General features: G+C 40.1%; 2 protein-coding genes across 2 annotated transcripts in view; both read left to right on the top strand.

Annotated features, from left to right (window-relative positions):
• Positions 1-630: 630 nt before the first annotated feature.
• LOC130186419 (deoxyribonuclease-1-like) lies at positions 631-5,191 on the top strand. Its single transcript, XM_056403551.1, has 9 exons — positions 631-1,574; positions 2,289-2,374; positions 3,124-3,218; positions 3,451-3,537; positions 3,696-3,799; positions 3,907-4,019; positions 4,498-4,652; positions 4,829-4,925; positions 5,056-5,191. The coding sequence occupies exons 2-9, from the start codon at positions 2,294-2,296 to the stop codon at positions 5,101-5,103; spliced, it is 780 nt and encodes a 259-aa protein (XP_056259526.1). The 5' UTR covers positions 631-1,574; positions 2,289-2,293; the 3' UTR covers positions 5,104-5,191.
• Positions 5,192-6,916: 1,725 nt separating this feature from the next.
• LOC130186405 (deoxyribonuclease-1-like) overlaps positions 6,917-10,732 on the top strand; it is a 5,873-nt gene continuing 2,057 nt past the window's right edge. Inside the window, exons 1-7 of the mRNA XM_056403526.1 lie at positions 6,917-6,972; positions 8,163-8,248; positions 8,344-8,438; positions 9,209-9,295; positions 9,532-9,644; positions 9,722-9,834; positions 10,450-10,604. Of these exons, the coding sequence (XP_056259501.1) occupies positions 8,168-8,248; positions 8,344-8,438; positions 9,209-9,295; positions 9,532-9,644; positions 9,722-9,834; positions 10,450-10,604 (644 nt within the window). The 5' untranslated portion in view covers positions 6,917-6,972; positions 8,163-8,167. The remainder of the gene's footprint in view (positions 6,973-8,162; positions 8,249-8,343; positions 8,439-9,208; positions 9,296-9,531; positions 9,645-9,721; positions 9,835-10,449; positions 10,605-10,732) is intronic.

Raw genomic sequence — 10,732 nt, forward strand, 5'->3', positions numbered from 1 at the left:
TTTTCGGGCATTTTTATGCTTTTATTTGACGGGAAATTGGAGACAGACAGGAAATGTGAAACATCCGAACCCCCCCCCGTCTTTTATAGACTGTTCTGCTCAAACTAACTGACTTTTTATAAAACAAAAACTACACAAATAGAACAAATTTACAATAATAATAAATACCAATTATATACCATCATAAATACCAAAATAAAGTAACAAGCACAGAAGGAAATAGTGTATAAACGGATATTCAAATAGAATAGAAAATTACTAAATAGCACAAATAACAAACAACACACACATTTTAAATTGCACTATTGTCATTAAAGCTTTCATTGATCTAAAGTCATAAACTAATACTAAAATTATATACAATTATAAACACCAAGATAAAGTAACAAGATTAGAAAGAAAATGCAGAAATCCTTCATCCCACAAATAGATAAACACACTTGAGAGAAGCTCATTATGACACTATTGAACACACACACACACACGTTGGTTTATTATTCTCATTCTGATGTGTGTAAAAACTACAGGTCTGTATTCACAGTATTATGAATAACTTGAGGTTTATTTGGCAGCTTTTCACGGTGAGACTGATTTTACTACTGACTGTACAGAGATAGAAGGGAACAATCTACTGTATTGATCTATATACTGAATGTAAAGTGTTGGTGTGTCCTCAGAAACTGGAGCAGCTCTGCGGTCTCGGCTCTTTGACTCCAGGGTTTGAAGTTTCAAAGTGTCCGACAGTAAAACGCTCCACCTCAGATATTCAGTGTCATCAGATCCACAGCAACATTTTCTTTTCATCAACATTAAGACGCAGCTGTGCCAGTTCTGAGAGTTAATTATCGTCAGTCAGGAAACATGACAGTAAAAGTCCCGGTGTGAAGGTTTTCACACCTTTCATCAAAATGTTTGTTGGCGGTTTCAGAAGCGTGGGTGGAAGTCTATGGATCAGTGATTCAGAGTCAGAGAAGAGAGGAAACTGGGCTTCATTTGATTGGTTCAAGGTTCAAACTAAGAAGGAACTGAAAAATGAATGAAATTTTGTCTGTCTGATTAGTTCAACAACAATTTGATTAAATTAGTCAAGCATGTCCTGAAATCCCTAATCCAGTGTTTCCCAACATAGGGGTCGGGCCCCTCCAAAGAGTCACAAGACAAATCTGAGGGGTCGTGAGATGATTAATGGAAGAGGAAAGGAAACGACACAAAACAAGAGGATTTTACATCTTTGGGCCTCAAACTCTTACTTCAATGAAATCAGTGAGAGAAGTTTAGAGCAGGAGTCAGACATCTGAAACGTGATGAAGTAAAAGTATAAAGTAGAAGAAAACGGAAACTCTCAAGTAAAGTACAAAGACATGAAATGGTTAATCACTTCACAAGACTTTCTATGGTTTCCGTGGGGATATCCTATCAATCATTTGACCGGGGGTGTTTGCGCGCCAGTTTTTTGGTTGGCAGCGTTTCCTTCCGTGGTTAATGGGATGAGATTGTTCTCTGCAGATACTCAGCCACAGTCTGTCTGCTCTCTGCTGTTCGAGCACTTCGTTCACCTCGCATCAGCTCGGCCGGTGAGTTTGTGGTTCATTACTTTGTTTTCTACCTGTGATAGATGGGAAAGTGATAATTCAGCAGCTGTCAGACTTTATTCTTTATTGTTTTTCTGTTGTTTGACGCTGGGTCAGATCGGTCACGAGACATTAACAAGTAGAAGTTAAAATCTCTCTCGCTGTTAGTGAGGAAATGAGTCAGTGTTTGGTTCTGGAGCCTCAGTGTGTCATGAAGGAAATTTCCTGACCAGTGAACAAAAGCGCCAAGAGTGGAAAAACTATTGTCTGAATGATTTCTGTTTTATCTTTTAACAAGCTGGGACAAACTCACCTCCCTGCTGTATACATTATATCTAGAGGTTGTAATAAATGATAAATAGAATTTGATGTTTCCAAACTGTCACTTTATTTCCATCCCACATTTTCCCGCCCATATGATTTATTTTTAGCCATGTTAGTCACTCCACCATTTTGCTGACTGAACAACTATTTATAGGACTGAAATTCAGTTCATTACAGATTTTCGTTTTCCTACATGAAGTCAAGCTTTTAATTTGTTGAAAACTTTGATTTATGACCAAGTACTTAGGAAACTATGACACTCCCATCAGCCTCAGCCTAATCAGTGTACATTGGCATGCTAACATGCTAAACTAAGACAGTGATCTTAGGAAACATTGCTGTATACATGCTGAACATAAACGTGTCAGTGAGCTGTGAGTTTTGTTTTCGCAGTCAAAATGAAGATTGCTTCCTTCAATGTCAAGAAGCTGGGACTCAGCAAAGTCAACGATGACTTTGTGCGGACAAATCTTATCAAGGTAAGTCACTGTGCTAAACCAGGTGGTGATAGTTCATTTAACAAATAATTATGTTAAAAAACAAAAAAGTGTAAAAAATCATTGACTGTATATAAAGACAGGCGTAGCCTCGATGTCATCCAAGAGTAGTTTTTAAGCTCAGAGTGAGCTGCTCCACTGTTGCCATCTTGGCAGAGCCTGACTTCGTCCCTAACTCCCAGCTAATCCAAAAATTCACAAAGAGGTGGAGCTGAGACATCAGTTAATGCTGGTTTGTGGCAATCATACGCTCACCCACCTGTCACTCAAAGAGGCCACGCCCTCAATTCTCCATAACTTTAGTCCTTAATAAAATGTAAACAGGTGAGTTATATAAACAGGTGAGTTATATAAACAGGTGTCATGATGAAGGAAATTAGCTCTAGAGACCAAAACAGTTTTTGTACCAGGCTGTAAACATGTTTATTTCTGCTGTAAAGTTGGACATTTTAACATGGGAGTCTATGGGGACTGACTCACTGTTGGAGCCAGACTCTAGTGGCCGTTAGAGGAACTGCAGCTTCTGGTTCTTCAGTGTTGTCTTCAGGTTTCAGCCCTGGAGGCTGTTGCTTGGTACAAACACAAACACAGTTTGATTTATTGTTGTATTTGTTTCTACATCTCTTACTTCATTATTCATAATTTATTGACCTTTTTCACAGAAGATATTTTAACGTATCACAGTGGGACAGATACAGATGTAAGTGTGGTGTTGGCTGTGTCTCTTGCAGATTGTGTCTCGGTACAGTGTGGTGGTGATGCTGGAGGTGGTGGATGCCAACGGCAGGGCCATGAAGAATTTCCTCAAAAAACTCAATGAATACAGGTGAGTTCTCTAAACACAAATACACAGTGATTCTCCTGAGATGTCTTCGAGAGGGATAATTTTAATTTTATTAATGTCCAGCACCAGTTAACTGTTGCATCTAAGGTGTAACGCAGGTGTCGGCCACTAGGGATGAAATACTGTGGTGCTTCTACTCTGGCACAAAAACCAAAGATGTGATGACTAAACTTGTGTGAGTGTTTCAGTTTTTGTCTTCTCTGTTCTTTGACAGAGACAATCGACGTGATCCTTTCTCCATGGAGAGCAGCAAAATGCTGGGACGCAGCACCTACAAGGAGAAATTTGTCTTCTTCTACAGGTATGAAAGACTCTTTTCTGTCTCCAGGACGGACACGTAGGCTTGTCGGTTCCTGTCCCTGGAGGTGCTGGACCCTCGGGTGGCAGCCCTGTGTACCAATTGCTTTATTTAATAGATCAAGGATGCACATACTAACACATTGCATCTGTGTGTCTCAGAGAGAGTGAGGTGAAGCTGATCGACTCCTTCCAGTACGAAGAGGAGGGGAGAGATGTGTTTGCCAGAGAGCCCTTCGCTGTGCAGTTCAAGTGTCTTAATACTGGTGTGTGTGTGTGTGTGTGAGTGTGTGTGTGTGTGTGTGTGTGTGTGTGTGTGTGTGTGTGTCCACTGGTTTAGCCATATCTCACTGTGTGTATTTGTTTCCTCTAGATGTGAGGAAGCTGGTATTGATCGCCGTCCACAGCAAACCAGAGGATGCAGAGACGGAGCTGAACGCTCTGGGTGAAGTGGTCCAAGCTGTGAAGAATAAATTCAACGCTATTGTGAGTTGGATATGAACAGAATAGAATAGAAATGAAAGGATCAAATGTGACACCCAGATTCTTGGCTGTCAGACTATAAGAAATCATACAGCTGTTGAGAGTTACTGTCCCTGGATCAAACTGGTGTCTATGTCAGCTCGGGCCAGTGACCAGCATCTCCGTCATATCTGAAGTTAGAAGCAGAACGTTTCGAGACTTCCAGCTTTTCACAACAAACACACAACAAACCTCTAACTTCATAATTTGAGGTGAATCGTCAAGTCTTTACAGTCACATACAGCAGAGTACCATCAGTGTAACAGTGGACATTCATTTCATGAATGCGAATAATTTGGCCATGAGGTGAAATATAAAGAGAGAGAAGCAGAGGGCCAAGAACAGAGCCCTGGGGTACGCCATATTACACAGCAGAATACTTGCTTTGTGGCTGTTGCTGATGACGTTTGTGATGATGAATTCTATTGATATTTTCCTGCAGAACATTATGATTTTGGGGGACCTCAATGCAGATGGACAATACCTTTCAAAGAAGAAGAAGGAAAATAGTCCCCTGTGGTATCCTCCATACTTCTGGCTGATAGATGACGATGTCGACACCACGACTAGTAATAATAATGACCACACCTATGACAGGTATCTTTACATCTTGTTTTTTAGTTGTGTCTTAACTGAGCACATATATCAATATATCTTCCTCCATCTATCTATCTATCTATCTATCTATCTATCTATCTATCTATCTATCTATCTATCTATCTATCTATCTATCTATCTATCTACCTAACAACCTACCAAACATCTGCCAACAGGATTGTGGTGTATGGAAAACGAATGCATGAGGCTGTTGTGGAGAACTCCGCTAAGGCTTTCAACTTCCAGAGAGCCTACAATCTGTCTGATGCCAATGTAAGACCGTTTGACATTTTACATGAAAGTGTTAATCAACTTAGATCAGTAAAAACTTTTATATAATAAACAAACTATTTTTTACCACCTTGCTGGTTTTAAAAAGACTCATGACCTGTTTTCTTTCCAGGCTCAAGCCATCAGTGACCACTACCCTGTGGAGGTGGAGCTTCAGTAGCTCTGTGGTATATCACTGCTTTCTCTTGCACATTTAACTGTGTCTTATCAGAAATAAACTAAATCATGAAAGCATGATCTTTGTTGTGTGAGGAGAGTTACAGCTTGTTATTACAAAACATTAATGATGTACATGAATGTGGGTCAATGACGTATAAGGATTTTCCACAGGCCGATTTTAAAATACACAAAATAAGAATATTTATTGCAATGTGGTGCGACCGTGATTTATCTTAAAATTATCTAATTTCCTTAACATATACATTCAAATTTATAAATATTTAAAATATATAACATTTTTTATAATGTTCTGAGTAATATATACTGTTTAGAAACAAGTATTCAAATCTTTAGAGTTTTGGTAAATAATGATCTGAAAACTTACTTTTCCTATAAATTGCATAACACCAATAAAAATGTCTAAAAACCATTCACTTAATTAAACTGTATCAGTGATTAATATCTTATTTTGAATATAATATAGTTGTTGCTAATATTGGTGACACCACATGATATTTCGACACTTTAATGACAAATAAAGGTTTGTGAAAAGTTAAAGTGAGTATATATAAGAGAGAGAGTTACCACATATATATGGAATCTTTTTAACTGAACAAATTGCACTCGGACAGAAGATTTAGCCGTTACGTCATTCAACAAAGCACAAACACAATGTGTATGTTGTTTCTGCACAACGACGGATTCTTATCCCGAGTTTCATTGCGCATCAGTGATGAATCCCTTTTTAAAAACAGATTAAAACAGCAGCTGAGAATAAACAGAAAATCCTCCATAAACCAGACCGTCTCATTTCAGACGGCACGCCTTAGTGAGCTGCATCTCCTTTATTAGACAAACTGAGAGTGAGGCTGCGCAGCAAGGCCGAATTCAATACGATTAACATAGAATAGAATAGAAGTTCATTTCTCCATCACAGTGGAGATTGTCTTTGGCTCACCAAAACATAAAAGCACCACAGAACAGGTGTCCAACACAACATGTCGACTTACTTGGCCAGTAGATTTGAGTTCTACTGGCCCTTTAAGAACGGCGTGGACGTGGGATCCCAGTTTGCCACGGACTTCCAGGTCCCCTGGTATCATCTTCCAACGTGCATGATAACCTGATAGCAGAGCTGTCTCCTACATCTTACATTTCTATACAACTCAACTGCAACAGCAGATATTTTTGTTGGATATGTAATTGCAATTATATCTATAATATTGATATGGTAAATGGACTTGCACTTTTCTAGTCTTACTGACCTTTACAATACTTGCCACATTCACCCATTCACTCACACATTCATACATCACATTCATACACTGATGAAGGGCCATCAAACTGTTTTATGGTTCTGTTCAGACTCTCAAGGAACCTGGTTCAGGTCTGGGAAAGATCTGGGTCGGGTACATATTATTCTTAGTGAGCTTTAGACGGAGCTGTTTCCTCCTGATTCCAGTCTTTATGCTAAGCTAAGCTAAGCTAACTACAACAATCTCACTCCACCTCTGTCCCTGTTTCTCTCATTTCAGGTTTGAAAAGAAAACATAAACATATTTTCTAAAACAATTTCTTTATGAAGGAGTAAGTTTTAGTTTTAATGATCTTTTCCTCATAGTTTAACGATGACTGAGGTGTTTGTGATGAAAGGCTCAGCCGTACAGACGGGAAACACTGGCTGGCCACGATAAAAGATAAAGAGTGTGGGGTGTGTTATGGTTTGCATGCATCAGTTATGTGTGTGTGTGTGTGTGTGTGAGTGTGTGTGTGTGTAGACACACTTCCTGTCTCTGTAGTTAGACAGTTCTGAGTTCAGTCTCAGTTTGTCTGAGGACACGTGAGCAGCTGCTGTTTTTCAGAGCGGCAGGTAAGTTATTTTTCTATTTACTAATCTACCATAAGGAAGTGAAGTCTCCTCTGCAGCACTGGAACTGATCAACACTGAATGACTGTGTGCACTTGGCATTTTACACTGTATGAAACCTGGAATATTCTCAGTTTCGTTGACAAGGCGGTAAAAGTGTATACTTGAGTATTTCCTCACTATGCTACTTTATACTTATACTCAGAGAAATATTGTACGTTTTACTCTTTTATACTTTTATACAAAACATCTGATTATCTTATAAAATGTGATTCATTATTATGGTGAAAATGCCCTTAAAGTAGGTGAATATGCTCCAGCTCAGCAAGCTGCAACATTATTAATGCATCAATAATAGTCAAATTAATCCTATACTATAATATATCTGATAGTATTATTTTTCTCATAATATAATTAAGAAGAATTAGAATTATTTCCCACGAAACCGATGGAAATGTTGAAAACTGCCGTGCGCTGCAATGTTCAATGAAGTGAAATTCCAGGATTCGGCCCTTTAACCCATGTCCCATCCCTCCACCAAGTACGAGGTAAATCGGTTCAGTACTTTTTGCAAAAACAAACAAACAAACAAACAAACAATCAAAAAGACATGCAAACATGTGAGGACATAACCTTCTTGATGGAGGTGAGAAACTTTTATCTCATATGTTAAAGTCACATCTGTTAACGTGTGAACGACGTCTTTACCAGAGAGTGAACGTGGAAGTAGGAAACTGATCTGCACAACACTTCCTCTCAGTTCAAGTCAGGGTCATGGTGTCAGTGGGGGGGGGGGGCGCTCAGAGAGCCCAGACCTCCACCAAGTTCGGCGTAAATCGAGTCTCTTGGTGCAGGTGAAAGATTTCTCTAAACGTCTTGTGCACGTTTCCTTTCTCACTTCATATTAAGTGTTAATCCTATAAATCATCATCTCTATGCTGCATGTTGAAGCTGCATCACAGATCTGTTGTGGAGGAAGACGGCGGAGTCACAGCTGATCTGTTGCTTTCAACAAGACCACAGATTCTGCACTGTGGCCTCTTTTTTTCGTTCTCACAGTTCGTCTACCTCAGTTTCTGCTTTTGGTCTGATTCTCTTCTTCATTTCTTTCCTCTGTCACGTACAGTATGAACATTTTGTCACGTATATTCATCCTCTAACCCGCTGTCAATCATCTGTCTTTCAAAACAAAGTCAAAATGAAGGTAGCCGCCTTCAATGCCAAGAACCTGGGAGTGAAAAAAGTCACAGACAAGACCATCAGCCGCTACCTCACCAAGGTGAGAATCATTTCTCTGTGTAATAGTCAGGTATACTCAGGTATGTACCTGGTGTGTGTGGCATCTAAACAACATGTGGACTGTGTCTGTTCCAGATCATCTCTCAGTACAGTGTGATAGTGATCCTGGAGGTGGTGGATAAGAGCGGTGAAGCCATGAAGACGTTAAAACAAGAACTCAACAAAACCAGGTGAGATGTCGGCTCTGGTTATAAGAAGCTCTTTTTTTCTTCTCTTTTAACAGCTTTAAATATTTATATTATATTATATTTATATTGAAGCCACAAATATTTAAGGCGAGGGTTCCTTAACGACGTTGGTGAGCGCACTAAAAATGATTCCTTTTCTGATCTTCTCCGCGGTGGTTAAGGTTGAGTTTAGGGAAGTAAAAACACCCAGGTGAGGATATAGGAAGCTTGTGGTCCAGGTGGGGGATAAGGGCAACAGACAACAGGTTTGGGGGGTAAATGTATGTTTGGGCTTTGGCCCTTTTTATCAAACTGTGCAGTAAAACTCTATGAACCGACACAGAAACTTCAACTTCAATACAGAGAATTGTATAAAAAAGACGCCTCAGCGTCACCTGGTCGAGCTCATACCTTTTACTGCAGCAGCCTGGGTTCAAACCCTCTCTCTCTCTTCCCTAACTTTCCTGTCCGTATCACAATAAAGCGTTTACTGTTGGCAGGAGATAAGACTTTAGTGTCGTACTCGCATGAATCAGTGCTGTTGCTTTCTTGGGGAGGACAGCCAAAGTAAACAACCGGTTTTTCCAGTTTGTATGGCCCCGGGTCGGAGGCATTACATCATCAGTCCGTCCGTCCCTCGTGAACGTGATATCTCAGTAACGTCTCGAGGGAAGCGTTCTCTTGGACTCAAAGATGAACTGAGACTTTGGACAAAACACGTTGTTGGCTGTAACTCAACAATTCATTTTAAATGTTCTTTGTGTTTCCCTCAGCTGTAACAGACAACGTCCCTACTCCATGGTCGCCAGCGTCCAGCTGGGACGAGACACCTACAAGGAGCAGTTTGTGTGTTTCTACAGGTGAGAGAACAGGTTCACGGTCCACCGTCAGATAAAGGAGCAGCTCACTCCCAGATTAAACTCATTTGACTTGATTGATAATTAGCTGTGATGAATGGTTTAAGATAAAACAACAAATCCAACAATGAAGTGAAGCCGTTGTATGGGTTTAAATACAGCTCATGGTAAATGTAATAAGCATACAAACACACCAGTGTCTTATCACACCTGTGTGTGTTTATATGTGTGTGTCTCAGACAGGACGAGGTGACACTGACGGACTTTCACCAGTATGAAGATAATCAAGTTGGAGATGAAGACGCCTTCGCCCGAGAGCCCTTCATCCTGCGCTTCAGCTGTCCAGCTACAGGTATGTGCTGCTGTGTATGTTCCTCTGAGTATTTACATCTCTTGTCCAGATGCACATGTGATCACCTTTCTCTCCAGATGTGGAGGACCTGGTCCTGATCCCAGTCCACACCAAACCAGAGGATTCGTTGAAGGAGCTGGACGAGCTGTATGACGTGGTCGATGCCGTCAGGAAGAAGTGGGGAACTGATGTAGGTTGGATAATCTGATGACATGTTCGATGATAACATGTTATTTTGTGAGTGATTGTCTGCCCTGCTCTGATTGGCTCCTCTTCCTCTGTATCAGTTCGTCTCCGTTCCTCCCGAACATTCCCGCCTTCCTGTTCCTGTTATTCCATGATATCACATACAATACACTACAGACAGAAATGTCTTTCTTTACTACAAACATTTCACCACTGGAAACTGTTCTGCTCTCTCATGGATCTGCCTTTTATCAGTTTATGGCCGTTGAATATTTGAATAATAACCTGTAAGTAAACGCAGCTGTGAGTGTGATAAGAAAAAACGACCAAGCCTGTTTCATTTCATTTATCTACAATGTCTTCACAACTGAACACACATGATGAACTAAATAAATATAATTTGATTCTTTCTTCTTTATTCTTCTTCTAAATCACTTTGTCAAAGCATCTTTAGATTTACACATTTAGAATAATGTCCTTTGAATTTGTTATTTGTTGTACTGGTAATTTCCCCTGCGGAGAATGTAGAATGAAAGTGGAATAAAAGAAAAGAAAATAAGGTGGAAATCTAACCTGTGATTAAACTCTAATGTTATTGTTGTTGTTGCTTTTTCTTTAGAACATTATGATTCTTGGGGACTTTAATGCAGATGGACGTTATCTCTCCAAGAAGAAGAAGGAACAGATCCGCATCCTCTCGGCTCCCTACCATTGGCTGATAGACGATGATGTCGACACCACGACGAGCAACAGCAACGACAACACCTACGACAGGTGACACACACACACACACACACACACACACACACACACACACACACACACACACACGTTAGCACTGTTGGAGTTGTGTAATACCACAATTATTCCTCTTGTAATACTTGAAAACTCTGGCGTCCAGT

This window comes from Seriola aureovittata, chromosome 2 (assembly GCF_021018895.1).
Source record: "Seriola aureovittata isolate HTS-2021-v1 ecotype China chromosome 2, ASM2101889v1, whole genome shotgun sequence".
Taxonomy (NCBI): domain Eukaryota; kingdom Metazoa; phylum Chordata; class Actinopteri; order Carangiformes; family Carangidae; genus Seriola; species Seriola aureovittata.